The 27,388-nt window shown below is 40.9% G+C and overlaps 1 protein-coding gene across 3 annotated transcripts in view; it reads right to left on the bottom strand.

Annotated features, from left to right (window-relative positions):
* LOC129531667 (ranBP2-like and GRIP domain-containing protein 4) overlaps window positions 1-26,298 on the bottom strand; it is a 63,078-nt gene extending 36,780 nt beyond the window's left edge. The window contains exons 1-8 of one of the 3 annotated variants that reach the window (XM_055378238.2): window positions 25,942-26,298; window positions 19,055-19,122; window positions 17,365-17,476; window positions 16,777-16,929; window positions 12,489-12,719; window positions 11,998-12,143; window positions 7,219-7,414; window positions 1,104-1,191 (exon numbers count right to left, since the gene is read on the bottom strand). In XM_055378238.2, the coding sequence (XP_055234213.2) occupies window positions 1,104-1,191; window positions 7,219-7,414; window positions 11,998-12,143; window positions 12,489-12,719; window positions 16,777-16,929; window positions 17,365-17,476; window positions 19,055-19,122; window positions 25,942-26,013 (1,066 nt within the window). In that variant the 5' untranslated portion in view covers window positions 26,014-26,298. The remainder of the gene's footprint in view (window positions 1-1,103; window positions 1,192-7,218; window positions 7,415-11,997; window positions 12,144-12,488; window positions 12,720-16,776; window positions 16,930-17,364; window positions 17,477-19,054; window positions 19,123-25,941) is intronic. The other 2 variants (XM_063695715.1, XM_055378239.2) reach the window with 2 other exon arrangements.
* Window positions 26,299-27,388: the final 1,090 nt, after the last annotated feature.

The raw sequence follows: 27,388 nt of genomic DNA, 5'->3' as shown, positions 1-27,388 counted from the left end.
TGACTGTGGTGACAATGGTAATACTCTATGAACATACTAAAAGCCACTGAACTGTACACTTTAAATGGGTGAAGCGTGTGGTATACAAATTATATTTCAATTGAACTTTTTTTAAAAACCCTCCTTTGAGTTAATTCTGCTGGGAAATTAGCTTTGGTTACCACTACACAGTTGTGTCTCAGCACACTTACAGAGGCACCCTTGGGATGCCCAGATCAAAGACATAAAAAAAAAAAATACAGGCAATTTTTATCTAACTGTGACACCATGCAAAGGCACTTATGAGAGCCCTGCAAGGGTAGAAGGAAAAGAGAAAAGGAAAAAAGTAGAAAGTCACTTTAAGGACTGAAAGCCTAACTCCCACAAAAAAAGTGGGCTATGGAATAAAAGAGCAATGTGAGCTTTGGCCAACAGCCTAACTATACACCAAAGCTTATAATAACTTTGATTTAATATTACATCTTGCTCTTTACAAAATTCATCCAATTTTATATCAAAACTGCTCCTTATAGAAAGCACTATGTTTCTTCAGTTCACTGCTTGATTCAATGGCCATCTAACTACCTTCAAGTTTGTATCTTAGCAAAATCACAGGTAATACGCAACAGACCTTTAGGATTCATCCCAAGCCAAAAATGGGGGAAAAAATCCACAAATTCCAAGAGCCTAATATAAGGTAAGTATATATCTTCTATCTTCCTCACTATGCTCTCAGCTCTTTAAGACAGATCCGTATCTTCTTCATCTTTATATCCCCACAGCAGTGTTTTTAGAATCAGCTGGTGTTAAATGGTTGGCAAATCAATAATTATACTTAGTTCAGGAAGTGACTAAATATTCAGGATAGAGGCTCTAGCAGCCAGATGAAGAAAGAATTAAGAAATCCTCTCCACATAGGAACAAACAATATCAAATATTCATTTTTTTTAAAGAATGTGCTATTTCTTCGCATCTCTTCCATACCTATTGCTGTTAACTGATACGGCAAAAAGAAATAATTTTGACAAATTATCTCCTGGACAGATGGAGATTTTATCATAAGATATGCCTTAACAGAAATTCCTTTTTCTTTTTAAATTAAATTAGTTTAATATTACTATTACCTGATTGGCTCAGTCGGTCACAGGCCATCATTTCCAGCAGATTTTGTCCAGTTTCACCTTTTATTAATTTAATCTTTGGTCTTGGAACCTAATAATTTTAGAATCAAAAATCTTAATTTGATGATATCCATACTTCTAATAGTAACATGGTCTTATCTATTACACTGTACTTTTTTTGATAATGAATGAACAGTTAACCATTAATTAAACTGAATTGAAAAAGACTGCAAAAACTGGGAACCAAGGAATTTATATAACCTATGAAAGATAGGCCAGGTACAGGCGTGGTGGCTCACACCTGTAATCCCAACACTCTGGGAGGCCAAGGTGGGCTGATCACTTAAGGTCAGGAGTTCGAGACCAGCCTGGCCAACATGGTGAAACCCAGTCTCTACTAAAAATAATAAAAAAAAAAACAGCCAGGCGTGGTGGCACACACCTATTAATTCCAGCTACACGGGAGGCTGAGGCACAAGGATAGCTTGAACCTGTGAGGCAGAGGTCGTAGTGCGCCGAGACTGCGCCATTGCACTCCAGCCTGGGTGAAAGAGTGAGACTCCATCGCAAAAAAAAAAAAAAAAAAAAGAGGGGCCAGACATGTTGGCTCACACCTGTAATCCCAGCACTTTGGGAGGCCGAGGTGGGGGGATCACTTGAGCCCAGAGTTCAAGACCAGCCTGAACAACACGGTGAGACCCTATCTCTAAAAAAAGTTTTTTTTAATTAGCCAGGAGTGGTGGCACACACCTGTGGTCCCAGCTACTCAGGAGGCTGAGGCAGGAGGATCACTTAAATCCAGGAGGTCAAGGCTGCAGTGAGCCATGATCATGCCACCGTGCTCCAGCTTGGGCAACAGAGTGAGACCCTATCTCCAAAAAAAGAAAAAAAAAAAAGCATACACAGAGCAGCTCTGAGAAATTAGTTTCTACTAAAAGCACATTCATGTTACATTCAGAGAAATGGAAAATTTAATTATATTACTTTTCTACCCTGCATAAATAGGACAACAGCAGATGCTGTCCTATTTGAGTAGATATGACACCCTACTTTAAAAAGTACAGGTGAAATGACACTTGGAAATGCCACATTGTAGATAACACATTTTCAGAGTATGGATAATAGGGGATAGCACTAGAATAAATGGGACAACCAGGAAATTAAAGAGATCCTAATGCAATAACCTATGGGGAAAAAAAAAGCATGATGAATAGAATGGCGAAGGGAAGACGTGACAGCTGCCTTCAGATATTAAAATTATTTTATAAAAGAAATCATCAAAAGAAGAAACAAGACCAACAGGTAGAAGGCTTGAAGAATATTTTTATTCTATATAAGGAAGTACCAAGAGCCAAACCACCTAATAGCCAAATGCACTGGGCTATCTTGAAAAGTAATGAATGTCCATCACTGAAAACGTCCAGTCACAGGCAATGCCCACTTACTAGAAACATGCCAAAAGTAACTATATGGGTGACTAGAGCATCGGCTTTTAATTCTATCACCACTTTCTTAATTGGTGGTGGAAATGTAATTTGATACAACCTCTTTAGGGTTAGATATTTGGCAACAGCTCTAAAAATTATAAATGCACAGATATACTTTGATACTGCAATTCTTTCAGGAATTCACAGCACAAGTTAATCATTGCTAAATTACTTGAAGTAGCATTTAAAAAAAAAAAGTAAAAGCAAGCTAATGTCCTGGTTTTAGGACCCTGGTTTTAAAAACTCCAAAACTACAGTACATCCATACAATGGAATAATATGCAAGCATCCAAACTAATGAGAATGCCCTTTATATATACTGACATGGAAACATCTCCAAGATACAGTTAATGGAAATAAAGTAAATGCAATGTTCAAATGTTTTCCTCCTTCTTTTAAAGACAGGGGATATATGTGTGTTTACTTGGAGATGCATAAAACATTTCCTGAAGAACACACAAGAAAGCAATAACATTAGTTTCTTTGGGGGTGGAGAAAGTAAATAACTAGGGAACAGAAAGGAGTCTTCATAGCATATTCTTAAGAGCCGCCAGAATTTTAAACCATGTATATATAATTCTTTCCAAACATGCTCATTTTTCAAAATATATGATTTATGAACCTAAAAGCTTCTGATTTTGAATTTTAGAAATATTCGTATTGCCTATCCTTTTACTCACAAGTTTTCTAAACATCATGTCAAAGTTTGTCATCTATATGTTGAAAAGAGCACACAAAGTAAGAAACAAAATGTTGACATCATTCTTTTTGTTTTCAAACTGACCTCAATTCATAAACCCGGCCTCTTTTACAAAATTATTCAACAGTTGAATCTGTGACCATTTAATTAGTTGTGAATCCACTCAATCAAATCATCTCAATTCACTATTTCCTTTTTTTTTTTTGAGATGGAGTCTCGCTCTGTCGCCAGGCTGGAGTGCTGCAGTGGCACGATCTCGGCTCACTGCAACCTCCGCCTCCTGGTTTCAAGCAATTCTCCTGTCTCGGCCTCTCAAGTAGCTGGGACTACAGGCACCCGCCACCATGCGTGGCTAATTTTTGTATTTTTAGTAGAGATGGGGTTTGACCATGTTGGTCAGGATGGTCTCAAACTCCTGACCTCAAGCGATCCACCCGCCTCAGCCTCCCAAAGTGCTAAGATTATAGGTGTGAGCCACCACGCCTGGCTATTTCCTCATCTTAACTAAAAGGTTTCAAGATACTTTGTTAACTACCTAGCTGCAATGCAGATGCACTTACTAGAACCACAGTATTCCTCTGATTAAGAGTCTGAAAATCTTGCCATAAAAGTTAGCCAATTCTTAAATACCCAAATGCCAGCACATAACCTACATTTTATGCTTATAATCATTTGTTCATTAAGCTTTAAAATAAACTGATCAAATAAAATACAAGCATCTAAGATGTTTCTATTATATATTCATTCTACACAAATATGTGGTAGTTAATAAAGACCAAGGTAGGTATCTGTGCTGAAGTGGAACAATGAAGAAACATTTAGAAAAGCAAGGCATCTGGCAATAGGTAAAGCACACCCACATTGAGGCACAATATTTTTTAAAAGCAGAGAAAGAATGTATTGCACATTTGCATATGCAAAAAATATTTCTGAACACCCAAGAAACTCCTAACAGTAGCTGTCATCTAGGAAAGGAGACCTGAGTGAATGGATTAAGAGGGAAACTAACTTATTATGATTAAAAGTTCACAGTCAGGTGTGGTGGCTCATACCTGTAATCTCAGCACTTTGGGAGGGCAAGGCAGAAGGATCACTTGAAGCCAGGAGTTCAAGACCAACCAGCCTGGGAAACATAGCAAGACCTTGTCTTTACAAAAATTTAACAATGTAGCCAGGCATGGTGGCAGGCACCTGTAGTCCCAGCTACTGAGCTGAGGCTGAAGCAGGAGAGGATCACTTGAGCCCAGGAGTTCGAGGATGCAGTGAGCTGTGATCATGCCACTGCACTCCAGCCAGAGCAAGAGTGAGACTCTGCCTCCCAAAACTACATATCAAAAAATTTTAGGCTGTGCGCAGTAGCTCACACCTATAATCCCAGCACTCTGGGAAGCTCGAGCCCAGTTCAATGTTACGGTGAGCTACGATTACGCAACTGCACTCCAGCCTGGGTGACACAGCAAGACTCTAATAGACACACAGACAGATAAATTCTAAAGTTTCCATTAAAAATAAGAACTATTGGCAGGGCGCGGTGGCTCACGCCTGTAATGCCAGCACTTTGGGAGGCCAAGGTGGGCGGATCATGAGGTCAGGAGATCGAGACCATCCTGGCTAACACGGTGAAACCCCATTTCTACTGAAAATACAAAAAAATTAGCCAGGCGTGGTGGTGGGTGCCTGTAGTCCCAGCTACTCGGGAGGCTGAGGCAGGAGAATGGCGTGAACCCAGGAGGCGGAGCTTGCAGTGAGCCGAGGTCGTGCCACTGTGCTCCAGCCTGGGCGACAGAGTGAGACTCCATCTCAAAACAAAATAAAATAAATAAAAATAAGAACTATCAGTTACTTGAGAATTTCTATAAGAACCTTTTAATGTTTGTATTACCTAGTGAACCTCACTAAATCCATTAATTTTCACTAATCCATTCCTTATGAACACAGAAGTTTCTACTGAGCAAATATTAGCACTTAACATGTGAACTGTCTATCAACAGTGTTTTTAAAAGATTTACAGGCCGGGCTCAACGGCTCATGCCTGTAATCCCAGCACTTTGAGAGGCCGAGTCGGGTGGATCACGAGGTCAGAAGATCGAGACCATCCTGGCTAACATGGTGAAACCCCATCTCTATTAAAAAATACAAAAAATTAGCCAGGCATGGTGGTGTGTGCCTGTAATCCCAGATACGTGACAGGCTGAAGCAGGAGAATCACTTGAACCCAGGAGACACAGGTTGCAGTGAGCTGAGATTGTGCCACTGCACTCCAGCCTGCTGACAGAGCGAGACTCCGTCTCAAATAAAAATAAAAAGATTTATATTAGGCAGGGCATGCTGGCTCACTGCCTGTAATCCCAGCACTTTGAAAGGCCAAGACGTGCAGATCACCTGAGTTCAGGAGCTCAAGACCAGCCTGACCAACATGGAGAAACCTCATCTCTACTAAAAATACAAAATTAGATGGGCGTGGTGGCGTGTGCCTGTAATCCCAGCTACTCGGGAGGCTGAAGCAGGACAATCGCTTGAACCCAGGAGGCGGAGGTTGCAGTGAGCCAGATGGCGCCATTGCACTCCAGCCTGGGCAACAAGAGCAAAACTCTGTCTCAAAAAGAAAAAAAGATTTATATTAGAAGGAGGGACCTTCTCTAAAAGTAATGAATCCTTTTTTTTCCCTCCCCAAGCAAAAAATCCTTCTCTAAAATTAATCATTTTTCTAAGCCTGGTTTAATGCTTTTTTTGGAAGACTGCTTATTTCTTTTCCTTTCAAAAGTTATGCAAGCTCATTAAAAAAAAAAAAAAAAAAGTCCGGGCATGGTGGCTCATGCCTGTAAATCCCAGCACTTTGGGAGGCCGAGGCAGGTGGATGACTAGGTCAGGAGATTGAGACCATCCTGGCTACCACGGTGAAACCCCGTCTCTACTAAAAGTACAAAAAAAAATTAGCCAGGCGTGGTGGCGGGTGCCTGTAGTCCCAGCTACTCAGGAGGCTGAGGCAGGAAAATGGTGTGAACTCGGGAGGCAGAGCTTGCAGTGAGCTGAGATCGTGCCACTGCACTCCAGCCTGGGCGACAGAGCGAGACTCCGTCTCAAAAAAAAAAAAAAAAAAAAAAAGGCCAGGCATGCCAGGCACAGTGACTCGCGCCTGTAATCCCAGCACTTTGGGAGACCAAGGCAGGTAGATCACGAGGTCAAGAGATTGCGACCATCCTGGCCAACATGGTGAAACCCCATCTCTATTAAAAATACAAAAAATTAGCTGGGCTTGGTAGAACGGGCCTGTAGTCCCAGCTACTCGGGAGGCTGAGGCAGGAGAATCACTTGAACCCAGGAGGTGGAGGCTGCAGTGAGCCGAGATCACGCCACTGCACTCCAGCCTGGCAACAGAGAGAGACTTGGTCTCAAAAAAAATAAAAAAATAAAAAGAAAAGGTTTTATGTTTTCAAAGATTAATAGATATACTGTTACATATACACAATATAGTCATAAATGTTATATACATGTGTTTCAATTAATATGTTAAATTGCAATCATATTCTTCTATCATAGGCTATAAAGCCATTGCCCTACATCTACTTATTAGGATTTTGTCCAAGTAACACATCTTTTTGAATCAAGCTTTACCCATAATACGAGATTACATCTTTATCATGTTCCCAAAAATGGCAGAGTAAAAAGATCAAACTCTTCAAATTTGTCTACAAACAAATCATGGCAATGCAGGCTTTCGACAAGAGTGCACTCAACGTCCCTGTTTCACCAGCCTCACCGGTATTGTGTATGCTTAGTTATTTTCCACTGTATCAAATTGACTATTTCATTTTAACTTTAATTCCACAGGTTTGTTCACATATTGTCATTACATACCAGAGCACACCTTCATTTAAAACACATCAAGACTCCGTGAAATGTCAATTGCTCCTACAAGTGGAAGACTTACCTGAAATGCTATGACATAGCACAATGCAGCCAGCTCAGAAAGAGCTCGCCATTGAACATTACTACCATGCTGATCCATCTTCAAGAGCAGAGAACCAGCATGCATGTAGAAATGTCCTTTCATTTCTAAGAAAGTAGCTGACAGTTCATCATTTCCACCCAAAGAAGATTTTGCAGACTGAAGAGCACTATCAAAACTGTAATATGAAAATATCAAACAGATGATACACACTTACTGCACTGTGAATAATCATGGTTCATTTAATTCAAAACAAAATAAAAATTTTATTTCAAGCTTCATCTTCCACATTCAACTTCTAATAATTCTTATTCCCCATGTTATAAATTATGAATCATCTAATGCTTATTTTTATCCTGCATACTTCCTATACTTCATGCTTAACCTCTCAAATGATGTCTTATTCCCAGTTATTTCCAGCCCTCCAATCACAGGATAAATATAAGATTAGTGATTATAGGTGCACATTTCAAAATAAACCAGGATAAAGTTGGGAGACTATTTTGTAGTTTCTTCCTGATCATATAATTTCATTATTTAATTAACAGTTGTAATTTCTCAAATTAGACATACCATTTCCAAATTATAAGTAAATAACTGACAGGTATTTGAGTATCAATACAGTAATTGCTCTTTTTACTATATAGATCATTACAGCGTTAAATAAATTGTCTTTTTTTTTTTTTTTTTTTTTTTGAGACAGAGTCTCTCACTATCGCCTGGGCTGGAGTGTAATGGCACGATCTAAGCTCACTGCAACCTCCACCTCCCAGGTTCAAGTGATTCTCCTGACTCAGCCTCCTGAGTAGCTGGGATTACAAGCACCTGCCACCATGCCCCGCTAAACTTTTTTTATATTTTTAGTAGAGACAGGGTTTTACTATCTTGGCCAGGCTGGTCTCGAACTCCTGACCTCACATTCCGCCCGCCTCAGCTTACCAATGTGCTGGGATTACAGGCATGAGCCACTATGCCTGGCCTATTATTTGTAATCTATTTTCTAAATTAGTTATTCTAAATCCTAATGTTTCTCCAAATCCTCACTTTGGAAGAAAAGTAAAAGCAAAAAGCAAACACATAAACGTGAAGCATGATTTTAAAGTGGCTTACAATAAAGCAACCAGAGCGAGTGAGGTCTAAAGATCTCTGAGGGTGCTCAAAAACCCCTTCAGGGGATCCATGAAGTTAAAATTACTTTTACGATAATACCAAAAAAAATTTATATATTACATACTCATTTTCTCATGTATGTAGAGCTGAGTTTTTTTGTTTTTGTTTTTGGAGACAGAATCTCACTCTGTCACAAGGCTGGAGTGCAGTGGCACAATCTTGGCTTACTGCAACCTCTGACTCCCAGGTTCAAGTGATTCTTCTGCCTCAGCCTCCCGAGCAGCTGGGACTATAGGTGCGTGCCAACATGCCCGGATAATTTTTTGTATTTTTAGTAGAGACATGGTTTCACCATTGTTAGCTGGGATGGTCTCGATCTCCTGACTTCGTGATCCACCCGCCTCGGCCTCCCAAAGTGCTGGGATTACAGGCCTGAGCCACCGCGCCCCGCTGAGCTGAGTTTTCTAGAGGCTTCATGACATGTAATAGTTTTACAGACTGAAAGAGGAAGTAAATGAGAATCTAGCTATGTTCTATTAAGCGAGACATTAAAAAGATTTACAAAAATGCAAAAACAATGACACTTTTCTGACTACTATTTGCTGTTGGGAAATAATTATTTTTCATAAAAAATGCTATTATTGGCCCTGTGCAGTGGCTCACACATGTAATTCCAGCACTTTGGGAGGCCGAGGCGGGTGGATCACCTGAGGTCAGGAGTTCAAGACCAGCCTTGCCAACATGGTGAAACCCCATCTCTACTAAAAATACAAAAAATTAGCCAGGCGTGGTGGTGGGCACCTGTAATTCCAGCTACTTGGGAGGCTGAGGCAGGAGAATTGCTTGAATCTGGGAAGCAGAGGTTGCAGTGATCCGAGATCACACTGTTGCACTCTAGCCTGGGCAACAAGGGCAAAACTCCGTCTCAAAAAGAAAAGCTATTATTATTAACACACAATAGGGCTTATTACATTTTTAATGGATTACATTTTTTATTTGTTTTAATTTCTAATGTAATAAACACTGACAGAAATAACCCACATACGGCCGGGTACAGTGGCTCAGACCTGCAATCCCAGCACTTTGGAAGGCCAAGGCAGGCGGATCACGACGTCAAGAGATTGAGACCTTCCAGTACTTTGGGAGGCCAAGGTAGACAGATCAAGAGGTCAAGAGATCGAGACCAGCCGGGCGCGGTGGCTCATGCCTGTAATCCCAGCACTTTGGGAGGCTGAGGCAGGCGGATCACAAGGTCACGATATCAAGACCATCCTGGCTAACACAGTGAAACCCCATCTCTACTAAAAATACAAAAAATTAGCTGGGTGTGGCGGCGGGCACCTGTAGGCCCAGCTACTCGGGAGGCTGAGGCAGGAGAATGGCGTGAACCCTGGAGACAGAGCTTGCAGTGAGCCGAGATGGCACCACTGCACTCCAGCCTGGGCAACAGAGCGAGACTCCGTCTCAAAAAAAAAAGATTGAGACCATCCTGGCCAACATGATGAAACCCTGTTTCTACTAAAAATACAAAAATTAGCCAGGTGTGGGCTGAGCGCAGTGGCTCACGCCTGCAATCCCAACACTTTGGGAGGCCGAGGAGGGCAGATCATGAGGTCAGGAGATCGAGACCATCCTGGCTAACAGGGTGACACTCCGTCTCTACTAAAAATACAAAAAAATTAGCCGAGCGTGGTGGTGGGCACCTGTAGTCCCAGCTACTCAGGAGGCTGAGGCAGAAGAATGGCGTGAACCTGGGAGGTTCACAAGGGGGGTAACAAAGGGCCCATGAGTCCTGATTAACTGATCTGACAAACCATCTGTCACCCACCACCCTAAGCCACACTGTGAAACTGCCTAGGGTGGCACCGGCTTTTTGTCTTCCTCAGGATCCTCCCCTCAGGCCCCCAAGTCACCCCCTCATGGTCCAGATTCTCCCCTGAGTGACTCCATCCCCATGGTCATCTCCCCTCCTGAGCCTCCCCCTCTGAGGGCCAAGGGCTGTCCTCAGGGCCTTCCTGGGGCTTCCTGGTGGGGAACAACCTGAGGCAGGAGGATAAGCTCTTATTCAGAGCATTGAGAGGAAATTGTGAAGCTTGCAGTGAGCCGAGATTGCGCCACTGTACTCCAGGCTGGGTGACAGAGCGAGACTCTGTCTCAAAAAAAAAAAAAAAAAAATTAGCCAGGTGTGGTGTCGGGCACCTGTAGTCCCACCTATTCAGGAGGCAGAGACAAGAGAATCACTTGAACCCAGGAGGCAGAGGTTGCAGTGAGCCGAGACTGCACCACTGCATGCCAACCTGGCGAGAGCAAGACTCAGTCTCAAAAAAAAAAAAAAAAAAAAAGAGAGAGATTGAGACCACCCTGAACCCCATCTCTACTAAAAATACAAAAATTAGCTGGGTGTGGTGGTGTGCGCCTGTGGTCCCAGCTACTTGGGAGGCTGAGGCAGGAGAATCGCCTGAACCCGGGAGGCGGAGGTTACAGTGAGTCAAGGTCGTGCCACTGCACTCCAGCCTGGTGACAGAGCAAGACTCCATCTCAAAAAAAAACAAAACAAAACAAAAAAGAAAGAAAGAAAAAAAGGAACCCACATACAAAGATCTTTGATGTCCTTAAGAAAAATGTAAAAGGAACTTGTGACCAAAAAATTTGAGTATACAAAGAACACAAAATAAAACATCCTACATGTTTTCTAACATAATCTTAAAGTTATGTTAGTTCTTTTAGATACTGCTCTTACCCTACCAATTTAGGACACTATGTACTTTTTCAAGAAAATTACCTACTCCCTGCACTCAGTGAAATGAACTTCTTTCCTTATACCAGATGGGGAAATAAATTAACTTCCAAACAAATGGACAGCCTAAACTAGCAATCAGTAAACTTTTTCTACAAAAAGGAGGAGATTACTAATCTGGCTTTACAGGCATACAATCTCTGCTGCAACCACTCAGCTCCAACCTTGTAGTATGTAAGCAGCCACAGACAATACATAAACAGAGGCATGCTGCATTCCAATAAATATTAACAAAATTAGGCAGGGGCCATATTTGGCCCACAAGTTCTAACCAACCCCTGCTCTAAACTAACATCTTTATACAAATCTAAGTGATGTTTTTGTTCAATGGAATTTATTTTCAAAATGGAGACACTGGTTTTCAAAATCAAAATTTAGGAAAAAAAGTAAATCACACAGTTGAGTTATTTGGTTTCTTAGCTAAAACAGTATTTTCTGAAATACCAGTGATGCTAAGTGCTTATACTAGTACATGTGAACCTAGCCATCTGATGACAGATGAACTTTAATTTTCACTCAAGATTATACTATTATAAAAAATAAAATATGAAATAGCAGTTAGAACATTCATTTTAAGCTTGACTATGACAAAATTGAGTATTTAACCATATGGCTAATTTTAATGAAGCTTGAACTATAAGAGTTCTCTAAAAAGGAAAGTCATATAAAACCAATTAGAACTTCCCCATAAAAGAAGAAAAATAAGACTGCCTCCTAGTGGTTCACTGTATTAACTATAACTCCTAGGTACATTGTAGAAATAATGATTCAGTAAAGAAATTTAGAGCAATGAACTTACTGCAAAAAGAAAAACTACAATTTATACTAAAGCATTCTCCTCAAAGTCAACGCACCTTTCCAGTAATTCTCTACTTTCCTGCACATCTCTAGTGGAAAGCGTAAGAAGCATAAGATTAGCATAGGCCAGCAGTAAGTCTGTATTGGTTGCTCGCCAGTCACTTTTATCAGACTCCAAACACTGTAAAGACTCCAGATATTCCTATTTTGTGGAATGAATAGTAAGTTACAAAACTTAATCAAGTGTTAAGAAATTAACCATTTTATGCCTACAAATTCCTTTTCTCACTCCAACCACGTTTGTGACACTACATTGATTTTTACATCAACCTTATAAATGAAAACACCAAAAATATGTACATTTATCATAGTTATCTCCCCAACTTTCCCATTATAAATTTAACTGATCCTGGTAAAAATTTCATTTTATAACTGTTCTACCTAAATAAAAGAAATTTAAGTCCTGCGGGGCACTGCTGCTTTAGTACAAAAAGATGTATGCTAATTGCCTACATAGAAATGTAAAGACCCAATAGCTTTTATCTACCTTAAGGGTCTGTACAACACACGAATTCCACTCTAAACTTGAACGCAAAGCTATGTTCCTCTCTGCCTCACGGCAGCGGGCCACAGCATCCTTCAATCTTTTATTTGAGCGATACAACTCCACTAGCCGGATGTTCACATGGACGTCATCAGGTCTTACATAAAGTTCTGACTGAATCAAGTCAAAAAGTTTATTCCGTCCATCTTCACCTTCACAATCTAGAAGCTGTTCCTATTTAGAGAGGAAAAAGAAAAATTATTAGAGTAACACTTGTGCAATTTTAAACAAGTCATGCTCCCAAAAAGCACCATTCCACTATGTCTAGTTTTATGATGATGCCACCAAAAACACCATCCTATATACCTTATTCATCCCTTCTGAGAGTTGCTTACAACCCAGAAACTAAGCCTCAAGAACTGTATGTGAAGAAGAGCATCTGTGATTACTGCAGTAGCTCATACTCTCTTCAGAGACTACCAGGACTATTGCCACACATCCCTGTCCATCTGAGTCACCACCAGAAGCCTAGACCTCCCCAGTCAATCCTCAGCAACAAGGTCCTTATGCTCAAACTGCTCTGTATCTCCTTAAATCTGACTCAATCCCACATCCCCTCTCCTCCCACTGTTCTGTTACCTTCATCATCATCTCAAAGCACTGTCATCACCTCCTGACCTTAAATGAAGACAGTATCATCTCAGGATAACCCCCACTACCATGATGGCTTTTTCTCTCTGAACTTACATACAAGGAGAGGAAGTAGGGTTTGTGGCCACTCGCTTCTCATTTGCGATGCTCTTCCATCAGCCTCTCAAGAAGCTAGGACCATAGACATGCACCACCATGCCCGGCTAATTTTTTTTTAACGTTCTGTAGAGATGGGGTCTTGCCGTGTTGCCCAGGCTGACTGCTCAGTTCCTTAATCACCTCATCTCCAGTGATGTTATCCTCTACTCCAACCTCAACCATCCACTTGCCACTGACACAGGTCTTCAAAATCTGCATTTTGGTCATACCACCGAAACCACCATACCATCCTTCTTATTCTTCCACCTCACTGAGGGCCTACATAACCTTACTTTCAGAAATATACTTCTCCACCACATGACAAGTTCCCTTCAAGACAATAACATCATCAAGTTTTAAACACCTGTAAACACATATAAATACACACACTTTCTTCTGTCAGGCAAAAAATGCTATAATCCCTTATATCCATAATTACTGTTTGCTTACAGATCCCTTCAACTAATTCCCTCTTTTCCTCAGAACCCTCCCAACTGGTTTCTGTGTGCTTAGATTTGGGAAATCATAACCCCAAGCTAACTGATTTCATTTCCATTATCTCAACCATCAAACTGGTGCTGCCTAAAACAAAATACCATTTTAGTACTAACAGACTCACTTTCTCCACTCCCTGACACTTCACACCTCCTCCTATTTCCCCAACTTCCCCATACCTTCCTTTGACCCTCACTTTCAACTTATAACCTAGATTCATCCTTCACTGAGAAACCTGATGCTATCACATATAAATTCCATTTTACCTTACCTACTTAAACTTGTCTTTCCCCAGCTCTCAAGACCAAGCCGCCCATTACTATTCTGTATTTCATTCCCCTCTCTCCTTTATCAATTTCTCCTCTTCTGGACGAGATGGATGATACCCTGGCCTCTCCCTATTGCAAAAGCCCTAGTCTTTGACTCTATGTTAAACATTTTTTTAAAAACCACTATGAGTGCTTTTAAAAAGTTCTATCTCATACTTGAGAGAAAAAGCCTTCTCAACAGTAATACTCTCATTCATTAAACAAATGTCAGAAACTGTTTACCTTGGCAAGCCTTAAATTTTAGGAGAAATGGAATTACTTTGCATGACAATTATAAATCTCATGGATTTCAATTCCAAAAAAAAAAAATCTGATACAGGAAAGGTGTAACAGTGCCTTCAAGTTATTAAAGAAAATCTTTAAAGAGTGCTTCAAAGTATCTAACTTGTTACACTGCAAGAAAACAATCTCCTGCCATTACATATGTTCTTTAACACTACTGACACCAGATTAACTGGATTGCCACGCCCAATATGGGAGTTATGTTTGAGGCATAACACCTAAGAGAGTAAAGAAATCTGCACAATTAGACCTCGCGTTTTAGACTAATATTTAAAATCCAGCTGCTTATTACTGGGGAGAAAAACTTATCAGTAATATTTATCTTTGGAAGCATCTTCAATGCTTTTTCAGCTTCAAAAATCTGGACATGATTGTTCATAGCAGTTGAACAATAGCCAAAACCTAGAAATAACCAAAATGCCCCTCAAAAGTGAATGGTTAAGGCTGGGCACAGTGGCTCACACCTGTAATCCCAGCACTTTGGGAGGCCAAAGTGGGTGGATCACCTGAGAACCCGGGAGGCAGAAGTTGCAGTGAGCCGAGATAGCACCACTGCACTCCAGCATGGGCGACACAGCAAGACTCTGTCTCAAAAAAAAAAAAAATAAAAAAAGTGAATGGTTAAATTGTGGACCACGAAATACTACTCAGAAGTAAAGGAACCAACTATGGATATACAAAACTTAATATGGATCACAAATGGTATTATGCTGACTGAACAAGCCAACCTCAAAAGGTCACATGCTTGGCTGGGCGCGGTGGCTCACGCCTGTAATCCTAGCACTTTGGGAGGCTGGGGTGGGCAGATCACAAGAGGTCAGGAGTTCGAGACCAGCCAGGCCAACATGGTGAAACCCCGTTTCTGCTAAAAATACAAAAATAAGCGGGACACCGTAACATGTGCCTGTAGTCCCAGCTACCCGGAAGGCTGAGGCAGGAGAATTGCTTGAACCTGGGAGGCGCAGGTGGCAGTGAGCCGAGATTGCGCCAGTGAACTCCAACCTGGGCAACAGAGCGAGACTCCGTCTCAAAAACAATGAAAAAAGAAAAAAAAAGTCAAACATTTCATGATGACATTTACATAACATTTTGAAATCACCAAAGTATAAAGATGGAGAACAGATTAATGGTTGCCAGAGGTCAGGCATAGTGAAGAGAAGTAAATAGCATGACTACAAAAGGGGCAGCATGAGGAAGATCTCTGTGGTAATAGAGTAGTTCTATATCTTGACGGCAGTGGTGGTATGAATCTACACGTGATAAAATGAAAGAAAACTATACATACACATTGTACCAATGTCAAAATTCCTGATTTTGATATTGTGCTTTGGTCGGGTTAAACAGGTTGAGTATCCCTTATCCAAAATGCTTGAGACCAGAAGTATTTCAGATTTTGAATTTTTTCAGACTTTGGAATATTTGCAGGATATTTAGCAGGCAGAGCATCCCAAATCTGAAAATCTGAAATCCAAAATTTTCCAATGAGCATTTCTTTGAGCATCATGTCAGTGCTCAAAAAATTTCAGATTTTGGAGCATTTAGGATTTCGGATTTTAAATGCTCAACCTGTATAAGCATTGGGGGAAAATGAAGTAGCATATAGGATCTTTCTGTGCAAACTTTGCAACTTCCTGTGCAAAAAAATCTATAATTATTTCAAAATTAAAATTTTTTAAATTTCTATCAGAAACATATATAATGGGGGTAGGAGGAGGCTAAAGGCAAATATACATTTATAATTTTATATTGTACATACACAATAAAGTATACATTAATATATAAAACATTACAATATACATTTTAAATGTTTGCCAAACATATTTGTGTAGATTTTCTCCAGAACAGTTACTTGGTAAACTATATGTTACTCTATAAAGAATATCAGGACCAGTCAACACACTAGCAAGAACTTCCTACCATTTTTAGTAATTACGTCTTATATACTAGAGAAACCACCTTTTATCTTTTGCTTGAAAACTTTACTATCTCAAAATACAATCCCTTCTACTTTCAGACAACAGTTATTAGAAAACTCTTCTTTAAAATATCCCTAAATTGTCATCCCGTAGGTAATTTTCACTTAATGAAGCAAAAATTGTATACCAGACAGAACTTAATGTAAATCTTAGCTCTACTTAGTTTACAGCTACTAAACTGTAAAATCCCTAAAATATTAATTATTCCAGAAGGGTAAATGAGATGTCACTCATAAAGTATAACAATGCCTAATAAGACAGCAGATGCTCAGAAAGGTTTTAATACACTTTTTAAAAGAAAAATGTTAAAGGAAACACAAACACCTGGGCTTAAGGTTTGCTATTGAAAAGTAATTTAAACTCCAAATATTAGAAATGGTTATGTCTTAAGTTTTCTCCCTTTATGTTTTGTATGTTTACCTTTAGTTTATAAATTGCAGGACTTCCTGGGAAAACTTTAGCTGCTCTTTCAACCCAGTATTTTGCTCTTCCATCAGTAACATCATTTTTACAAAGCAATTCTGCAATCTTCAACACAAGATCTTTTTGTGTTGGGTTTAATTCCACTGAACGCTAATATCAGAAAAGAAATTAAAGATTAGTAAATAAATTGTATGTATGTATGTAGGAGTATATATACTTATATATAAAGGTTAAAAATTATCACTCCAACCCTTAAAAAGTTCTACTTCTAGAGAAAACATGTTACTTCAAAGGTGTTAAAATAAAAGTGTCTTGGAATTTTCTGGAAATGAATCAAATAAAAATTATATTTGTGTCATTGGAATGCAAAAAACACAAAAGAACACCATTTCTGACCATGTTAGACTTACAATTTATAGGTGTTAAACAATTCTAAATCTGTTCCAAGCTGTGTCACATAATTGTACTATGATACCAATGCCTGTTTTATGATATTCATAAAATATATTTGACTTACTTATATAAATTTCTCTGGGCATCATGTGTTTGGCTATGCAAAGGCTATATTTGAATCCTGTAACTTACCCTGTAACATTCAATGGCTTTCTCTGTGTTTTCTTCCAATTCATAAAGAAGACCCAGAAATCTGTGAGCTCTGGGATCCCTCTCTTGCACATTAATGTAAGTACATATGTATCTGTTTTTCAAAAGTAATACAGAAGTAAATTAAACTTAGAACTGTACTTTTAAATGCTAACCGAAGAATACATCTTAAACCAAAGCAACCACTAAACTCGTTTATATTGTTACTCAAAACTACCACTATTTATGCAGATAACTCAAAAGTATCCATAGAAATAGATAATACTTAAAAACACATACACAGAATTGACCACATACTCATTTTACCATTAAATGTCACATTTACCAAATTTTTCTCCAGTGTTATCCACACATAAGAAATGAACATATAAATTGCTTTTTCTTCCTGATCACATTTTAATAAAGCACTAACAGTTTTGCAAATAAATTAGAAGTGATTATAGTAAACATTTTTAAAGTTATCATAATGCAAAATACTAAACAGCAACAATTTCCCAAACAACAAAGGGAAATACATTTACCCTTTAAGCAAGAAAGTAATTTCTAACAGTACTATATCCAGCTAAAATCGAACAGAAGAAAAATTACTAATTACAGTACCAAATACAGGAAATTTCCATTTCTCAAATCAAGTAACAACTAAAATAAGTAAATATCGTCTAGGTTCCCTGACAGTATTACGATCAGAGAAATTAGGCCAGACCCAAACTAAGGGATTAAAGTCTCTCAGTAAAAAGGTACAAGAGTTAACAGTCACAGTGCTGCTAGTTACATAATTTATGTACCACCATTTTCCTTTCTTACCAGCATGTCCATCTTCCCTTGGATGCCTTTAAAAGCCTGCCTCCCAGCTGGGAGCAGTAACACACACCTGTAGTCCCAACACTATGGGAGGCCGAGGCAGGCAGACTGCTGTGCTCAGAAGTTCAAGACTAGCCTGGGCAACATAGTGACACCTGTCTCTACCAAAAAATGCAAACCTTAGCCAGGGGTGGTGGTGCGCATCTGTATCCCCAGCTACTTGGGGCGCTGAGGTGGGAAGATCGCTTGAGCCCAGAAGGCAGAGGTTACAGTGAGCAAAGATGGAGCCAGCTGCTGCACTCCAGCCTGAGCAAGAGAGACAGATACTGCCTAAAAAAAAAAAAAAAAAAAGCCTGCCTCCCTCTTAATTTCCTGCTTTAATCCACTCCCAGTCAGGAAATCAGAATCACCAAGCTTCTTATCCCCAGGACAGAGCCTTACAGCATCATATATTGTGTCAATTAAAGATCTTTTATACAAGCTATTCTCCTGCCTTACAATTACGGTTTAATTTTTTATTCATTGCTATTTTCCATCTGATTAAGGTATCAGATATCTAACCAAAAACAAATTAAGATATAGGCATGGTCCTCTTTTACTCCAACAGAAGACAATTTTTAGAAAAAGTATTTGAAGCCAAACAATTTCTTGCCCTTGGTATAAAGCAGCAGCATGCAGAAAACACTAATTACAGTTTCAATCTCAATGGAATCTAGGCTGGTCCTTAGCATCAGTCTGAGTGATAAATCCCTTATTCCAGAATACACCTAGGAAGAACTACTAAGAACATATTTTTACCTATTTCAAAGAAGAAAATGAGAAAAGGCATTGATTTAAAAAAAAACAAATACATGTTACAGTTTGTACTTACTTTTTAGCAAGATCATATTCTTTAGCTTCATAATACAGCTTTGCAAAATAGAATCCTTTTATTGACTTCTAAAAAAAATTAAAAGTTGTTTTACTTTTCATACAGAAATATTTTCCAACATTTTTTCAAAAGTAGTAAAAATCTGTCCTAAGTTTATGTTCAAATATGCCATTTTCATTCACTTAAAAGTTTTTTTAAAGGCTGACAAATGCATAATTCCATGTTTTATAACTTCCTATCACAAAACAAAAAATAGAGCTGGGTGCAGCGGCTCATGCCTGTAATCCCAGCACTTTGGGAGGCCGAAGTGGGCGGATCACCTGAGGTCAGGAGTTTGAGACCAGCCTGGCTAACATGGTGAAACCCCGTCTTGACAAAAATACAAAAATTAGCCAGGCATGATGGCGGGTGCCTGTAATCCCAGCTACTCGGGAGGCTAAGGCACGAGAATCAGTTGAACCTAGGAGGTGGAGGTTGCAGTGAGCCAGAGGTTGCAGTGAGCTGAGATCGTGCCATTGCACTCCAGCCTGGGCGACAGAGCGAGACTCCATCTCCCAAACATCACCATCATCATCATCATCATCATCATCATCATCATCAATAAGCTGGGTGCAGTTGGTCACATCTTTAATTCTATTTAATTCTAGTACTTTCAGAGACCAAGGTGGGAGGCTAGCTTTGAGGCCAAGAGTTTGAAACCAGCCTGTGCAACACAACAAGATCCTGTCTCCAGGGGGAAAAAAATAGCCAGGCACAGTGGAGCATGCCTGTGTTCCTAGCTACTCAGGAGGCCAAGGAAGGAGAATCACTTGAGCCCAGGAGGTTGACACTGCCGTGAGTTATGACTGTGACACTGCACTCCAGCGTGGGTGACAGGGAGATCCTCTCTCTAAATAATAAATACACAACATACAAAAAAATAAATTCAAGAAAGCAAGACAAGCAGACAACAGAAGTTAAGAATTTTCATCAGCCTTGGAAATCTTGGAAACCCTGTGGTACCACTCTCTCACTTAACAAACAAAAGAAACCAGCTTTCTTTGGGGAGGAAAGGTATTCCAGAAATCTCTTCTCCTACCATGTGTAAGCCTCTATGGGAAAGAATAAGTAAGTACTTAGGATCTATTAAGGCACTGAGGATTCCCTGTGCCTTAATAGTACATGTACTGTTCTCTCTACAGATCAGATCAGTATTTTACAGTCAAGGAGTCAAAAAGGCAGAAATAAATATTGAATTCTTCAAGTAACAGATGAGGTCCACAGCCTGGCTCCTTGGTTACATAAACTCCAAAGTCCAAAATGCTGATGCACACCAGGCTGGGTGCAGTGGCTCACACCTGTAATCCCAGCACTTTTGGAGACTGAGGCAGGTGGATCACTTGAAGCCAAGAGTTCGAGACCAGCCTGGCCAACATACAGAAACCTCCTTTCTACTAAAAATACAAAAATTAGCTGGGCATGGTGGCACACACCTGTAATCCCCGCTGCTTGGTAGGCTGAGGCAAAGAATCGCTTGAACCCGGGAGGCAGAGGCTGCAGTGGGCCAAGATCGCACCACTGCACTCCAACCTGGGCAACAGAATGATTCCATCTCAAAAAAAACAAAATGCTGATACAACCAGAGTATGTTCCATCCATGTGATAAAGAGTATACAGCTACTCAAACATCTTATTTTTGAAATTCCAAGACCCCAGTGAATGTCCAAAACGATGAATAGTATCACACCAGGTTGCCATCAATCGAAACATGTTTCCTGTTTGTGTCCTCCACCCACAAATTTCATGTCTTGTCCATCTCAACTAAGCACTTATCACACACTGTGGCTGTAACTTTTGCAGTTTGGGGTGTCACAACAAAACCAGCACAAATTTCTTTTTCCTTCTTCACAATTTCATGGACAAAAGATTTGTTCTCACCATAGATCTTAGCAACCCCAGTATATGATCTTTTTTCTTTCCTAAGTCAAAAACTCACCTCTTCACTTAAAGGAAGCACTATATGGCTTCTCTCTGCATATGTGAACTGCCAGCATCGCTACTCTTGCTGTTTGGTGCCATTTTAAATAAAATAAGGGTTACTTGAACACAAGCACTGCAATACTCCAACAACTGATCTGATAACTGAGATGGCTAGTATGTAACTAGCGGGTGGCGAGCACATACAGCATGAATATGTTGGACAAAGGGATGACTCGTGTCCTGGGTAGGACGGAGCAGGAGGCCGTGAGATTTTTATCATGTTATTGAGAACTGTTTGCAATTTAAAACTCATGAAATGTTTATTTATATAATCTTCCATTCAATATTTTTGGACCACGGGTGACGCAGGTAAGTAAAACCACGTAAGGCAATACTGTGGATAAGAAGGGACTACTGTACCAGCAACGAACAATCAGAAAAGGAAATTAAGAAAGCAATTCCATTTACAATCGCATCTAAAAGAAAAAAATGCCTGGGAATAAATGTAAACAAGGAGGTGAGAGACTTGTATGCTTAAATTACAAAACGTTGCTCAATGCCAGGCTAACACCTGCAATCCCAGCACTGGCGACAGAGCAAGACTCCGTCTCAAAAAAAAAAGAACTATAGCAATCTTAACAAAAATAATACACAACAGTCAGGACAGCACATAAAGGAACAAGGCTTGTTCCCCCCTTCCTTTTTTTTTTTTTTTTTTTTGAGATGGAGTCTTGCTCTGTCGCCAGGCTGGAGTGCGGTGGCTCGATCTCAGCTCACTGCAACCTCTGCGTCCCAGGTACAAGCTGGGACTACAGGCACACGCCACCATGCCCAGCTAATTTTTGTATTTTTAGTAGAGATGGGGTTTCACCATGTTGGCCAAGATGGTGTCGATCTCTCAACCTTGTGATCTGACTTCCTCCGCCTCCCAAAGTGCTGGGATTACAGGCGTCAGCCACCGAGCCCGGCCAGTTCCCCCTTTTCAAAATGAAGAAATAGATTCAAGGTACAATGCCAAAACATAATAGAAAAATAATTCCATTACCTTCTTTGCTTCCAACTATGTTATTAAAGTAGACAATCTTAAGATAATTAAACAACTTTACAAATTATTCTTCTATATGATCTTTTGCCTCTAACCTGCTCACTTTACAAGGGAACTGAAGCTCAAGCAGGTAAATGTCTTGTTTAAAGATATACAGCTAGGAAGGAGCACAGCCCATGTTATGTAAACAGGACAATATCTGATTCAAGCAGTACTTCTTTACATGACAGCAGATGTCACTATAAGCAAATACCTGAATTCACTTAAGCTGCCAAATATCAAGAACTGATGCAGGGCTGAAAACAGGAACAGTAAGACCCCCTAAGAGATGCCACATCATCGTTATCTTGCACAGTAAGATAGAGATGTAATTGTAATTGTCCAAAACTTAATATTTGTGGCCTACTTTTTCATTATGCAGTTCTAAATTTCTCTCTCTCTTTTTTTTAATTGAGACGGAGTCTCGCTCTGTCACCCATCTTGCACAGTCAAATGAATCTCCCTCCCCCTAAAATCCTCCAAAAAAGCTGCTGTTCTCAACAAACCCATCTGATCAGCTCCAAATCTGTGGAGTCCCAACAAGGGTGAGGGCCGTGATTATACAGGACAATGAGGAAAAGTCTAGATACTGAACCATGAGTTCCCCAATCTTCTTCCCCAGGAACATAAGGGTAAGGAAATCTCTCAAAAGGCAGAACAAACAAAAGAGAAGAATAAGAGAAAAATTAGAGAAACTCCAGCTTTCAGGTAAACATCATTTAAAAAAGGGTAAGAAATGGTCAAAGAAATAATACAAGAAATGCTACAGAACTGAAAGAAATGAGTTTCCCAATTGAAAGGACACTTCCAGAAAACCTTTAAGTTACCAAGAACAAGAATCTCATGGGACTCCTAACAACAGAACTTCTAGAAAATGGAGCAATGCTTTCAAAATTGCAAAAAAATTTATTTCAAACTCAGAATTCGATAACCAAATGATCAACCAAATTAAGTAAAGACGTTTTAAAGACATACCATTAGTTTCCAGACCAGCCTGACCAGTATGGTGAAATCCCATCTCTACTAAAAATAGAAAAAATTAGCCGGGCGTGGTGGTGCACACCTGTAATCCCGCTACTCGGGAGGCTGAGGCAGGAGAATTGCTTGAACCCGGGAGGCGGAGGTTGCGGTGAGCTGAGACCATGCCACTGCACTCCAGCCTGGGCAACAGAGCAAGACTCTGTCCCAAAACAAAAACAAACAAAAAAACCTCTCATCCACTTTTCCTCAAAGCAAGTGAGACTATGCTACACCAAAACAAAGAAAGTAAATGAAGAGGACATGAGATACAAGAAACAAAGGGTCTAACTCAGAAAAAAGATGAAGGGAATTCTCAAACTGGTGATAAAGGGAAGTCCCAAGAGCACAGCTGTGTAGCAAAGAGGAAGAAAAACCAATCCGGGTTGGAGAAGTCGGTTAGTAAGGGTATTCCAGGTAGACAGAAAATCAATCAATCAATCAATCAATGTTTTAAGCTGAAATTGATGGGATTATGTGACCAGTCTGACCACATTTGAGGGTTTAAATTGCTGAGTTTAAGTAAGCAAGTAGTAACACAACATACAAGCAAACCAAAAAATAAAGCAAAATTATTCAGTCCAGGAAAAACAAAACTGCACAACAAGGGCAATTCAAATGCAAAAATATTTACCTTATATTTATATAAATGTTAAATATTCATTTAAACAAAAACTGCAGTAACAGTACTGAAAGAATGAGGGGCAAACCAAAGTGTCTGAGGACAGTTTTGGAGGAGCATAATAGCCAGTACAGAATGTCTAAAATGGGGCCGGGCGCGGTGGCTCACGCCTGTAATCCCAGCACTTTGGGAGGCTGAGGTGGTCGGATCATGAGGTCAGGAGATCGAGACTATCCTGGCTAACACGGTGAAACCCCGTCTCTACTAAAAATGCTAAAAAATTAGCCGAGTGTTGTGGCAGGTGCCCGTAGTCCCAGCTACAGGCTGGGGCAGGAGAATGGCGTGAACCCCGGAGGCAGAGTTTGCAGTGAGCCGAGATCGCGACACTGCACTCCAGCCTAGGCGATAGAGTGAGACTCCGCCTCAAAAAAAAAAAAAAAAAAAGAAAAAAGAAAAGAAAATGTCTAAAATGGGAGAAAGGGAATTAAAAATAACAAAAGTATATATGTGTGTTACTCAGAAGTATGAAGTATAGATGTAAAGGGCAGAAAAAACAACTAACAGCTGTCAAAGGTGCCTGCCTGTAGTCCTAAGTACTCAGGAAACAGAGGTAGGAGGATCATTTATGCCCAAAAATTTGATGGGCAACACAGCAAGACCCTATTCTAAAAAATAAATAAATAAAAATAAGAGCTGTCAAGTAGACATTGAGAAGTAGGAATCAGCTGCAGAATAAGAAACCGACTTGACAGAACATAGAAAAACTAAACAGAAGCCATCTGGAAAAAGAAAAACTAGAGAAAGAATTATATATTTTTTTCTTTTTTTCTTTTTTGGAGACAGAGTCTCGCTCTGTCACACAGGCCGGAGTGCAGTGGTGCAATCTCTGCTCACCACAACCTCTGCCTCCAGGGTTCAAGCAATTCTCCTGTCTCAGCCTACCGAGTAGGTGGGACTACAGGCGCTGCCACCATGCCCGGCTCATTTTTGTATTTTTAATAGAGACGGATTTTCACCATATTGGTCAGGCTGGTCTCTCGGCCTCCCAAAGTGCTCGGATTACAGACGAAGAATATTTTTAAGAAGGGCAAAAGCACACGTGAGGGAGTAGAAAAATGGCAAAACAAGAGAAGACTAACAAATGAAAGCACAATGGAAGACTAGAAAGATATGATATACAGACACATCATCACACTCCAAAACTCAGACATTCTAGAAAGCATGGGCAGTTCACAGATGGCCAGCCTCTGCCAAACTGGGGGAGAATACTAACCTCTTTATATTCTTCACAGCCACTGCCTCTTCCTCCATTCTTTACCTTCTATCCAAAGCACCGTGTTTTGTCATTTCACTCAAACCTAACTTTACAGAATAGCTTCACATGTTCCAAAGTTACTCACTAGTTAATCCATATTCCGCTGAAATCCCCAGGTTCTAATGTAAATGACTTTAAATTTGGGGCGGGGGGGAAAGACTCTGTAAGTGTAAGAGAGGTGGTCATAATAACCAATCCTCAAAATTTTGCTACCACTCCACTTTATTTAATGTAAAAGTTATGTAGTTGAAAGAACATTCTAACTTCTGTCTAGACCAGTGGTTTTTAATCTTTTGGAAGCCAAGGTCCCCACTAAGAATCTCAGAAAGGCTCTAAGCTTGCTTTTTTTTTTTTTTTTAAGCTTGTTTAAAAAAAAAAAAAATCAGGCTGAGCAGAGTGGCTCACACCTGTAATCTCAGCACTTGGGGCCAAGGCGGGAGGATCACTTGAGCCCAGGAGTTGGAGACCAGCCTGGGTAACATGGTAAGACCCCATCTCTACATTAAAGAAAAAAGCCGGGCATGGTGGCGCATGCCTGTAGCTGGCATGCCTGTAGTCTCAGCTACCCAGGATGCTAAAGTGGGAGGACGGATTGAGCCCAGGACGTCAACGCTGCAGTGAGCCACGATCCCGCCACGTTCCCGTCGGGAACAAGCCGGGAGAAAGAGGAAGCGCTGGCGCCAACGGTCTCCCGCCCACCGCGGTCCCCCCAGGACTCTTCCTGCGCTTGCAAGCGCCACGCCGCCCACGGGACTGCGCTAGCCGGCCGGCGCCTCAACAGAGCGCGCCAGGGAGCAGCGCCCGTCGGGAGCCATGACGCCTGAGCCATCGGGGCCGCCGCCGCCCGGCCGGCCAGGTCGGGGCCGCCGGTCTCTTCGCGATCCACTCACCTTTCGAGGCGACGGGGCGGAGCCCTGCACCGAGGCGACGTACCGCTCCCCGTAGGCCTTGCTGCAACTCATCGCGCCGCCAACCTGGCTCCCGAGACGCGTGAAACCAGCGCTCAGCACCGCAGCAATCGCCAATTCCAAGAGGAATGCGCCTGCAAGCCACTGACGCAGCGGTGTAGCCGGCGGAGAACCACTGTGACGAACTTGAGTACTGCGTCAGCACTGTGTATCCTTGGCGACGTCGGCGCTCGAGCTGCATTCGGCCGGGCTCTTGGCAGCACCCTGTGCTCTGAGGGTGTCTTGCCCGCCGGGCGCCGTGGCTCACGCCTGTAATCCCAACACTGTGGGGGGCCGAGGCGGGCGGATCACCTGAGGCCAGGAGTTGGAGACCAGCCTGGCCAACATGGCGAAAGCCCATCTCTACTAAAAATACAAAAAATTACCCGGGCGTGGAGGTGGGCCCCTGTAATCCCAGCTACTCGGGAGGCTGAGGCACGAGAATCGCTTGAAACTGAGGCGAGGGTTGCAGTGAGCTGAGATCGCGCCACTGCACTCCAGCCTGGGCGACAGAATGAGACTCTGTCTCAAAAAAAACAAAAAACAGCAGCAACAACAACAAAAAACACACTGTTTTTGGGGACTATTGATGGATAGGGGCACTCACTTTTTCCCTTCGTTTTCCTTATCCAGGGAACCGAAGACGTGTTTGCAAATGTCCCCGGTGAGTCTCTTTTGAACTCTCAGCCTGCTCACCTTGGCCAGCCCTGGGGTGGGGTCCTGGTTTCCCCAGCAGCAAATAGTGGGAACTTTTCCCAGAGAGAGGTCATGGCCGTGAAGTCCTGGGGCAGGGAGTCAGCCAGTTCCTGAGCAAAGAGAGGCCAAGGCTGGCATCTGGCCTGTGTCTTTGAGAAAAAGGAGGCCCGGGTTAGGCTGGTGCCAACAGCAGTGTGACTCCAGTAAATCTCCATCTTATTTGGCCTGGCACTTCAAAACAAACAAACAAACAAACAAACAAAAACCTGAGGGATTCCCCCAATTTATCCTAGCTCCTCGTAGGACCTATTGGACTCTTAATTAATCATGCTAGTGAAAGGATTCAGAAATATTGGTAGGTGGAAAGAAAAAATAATAAATGCAAGCTAAACCTAACATACTAACAAAAAAGAACACTATTGAATGCATTATGTCTGGTTTTAAAGGATTACTCGAAAGTATGTTAAATGAAGGATCAGTTCTATCTACTATCTAATATGGATGCTTGAATTGAGAGAAAATGACAAATGATAAAAAATCTGTCGTGCTTTCTTTTGCAAGCCAATTCAAGAATATGTTATTTTTACAAAATATTCTTTAATATTTTTGAATTTCAGAGAGTATTGCTCTTCCCTATGAAAATTAACAACAAAGCTTTAAGGAGTCTGCCATTGTATTTGGTAATTTACTTCAG

The sequence above is a fragment of the Gorilla gorilla genome, chromosome 12 (genome assembly GCF_029281585.2).
Source record: "Gorilla gorilla gorilla isolate KB3781 chromosome 12, NHGRI_mGorGor1-v2.1_pri, whole genome shotgun sequence".
Taxonomy (NCBI): domain Eukaryota; kingdom Metazoa; phylum Chordata; class Mammalia; order Primates; family Hominidae; genus Gorilla; species Gorilla gorilla.
Note: the sequence above shows the minus strand (reverse complement) of the source record. Positions and strands in the feature narration are given on the sequence as shown.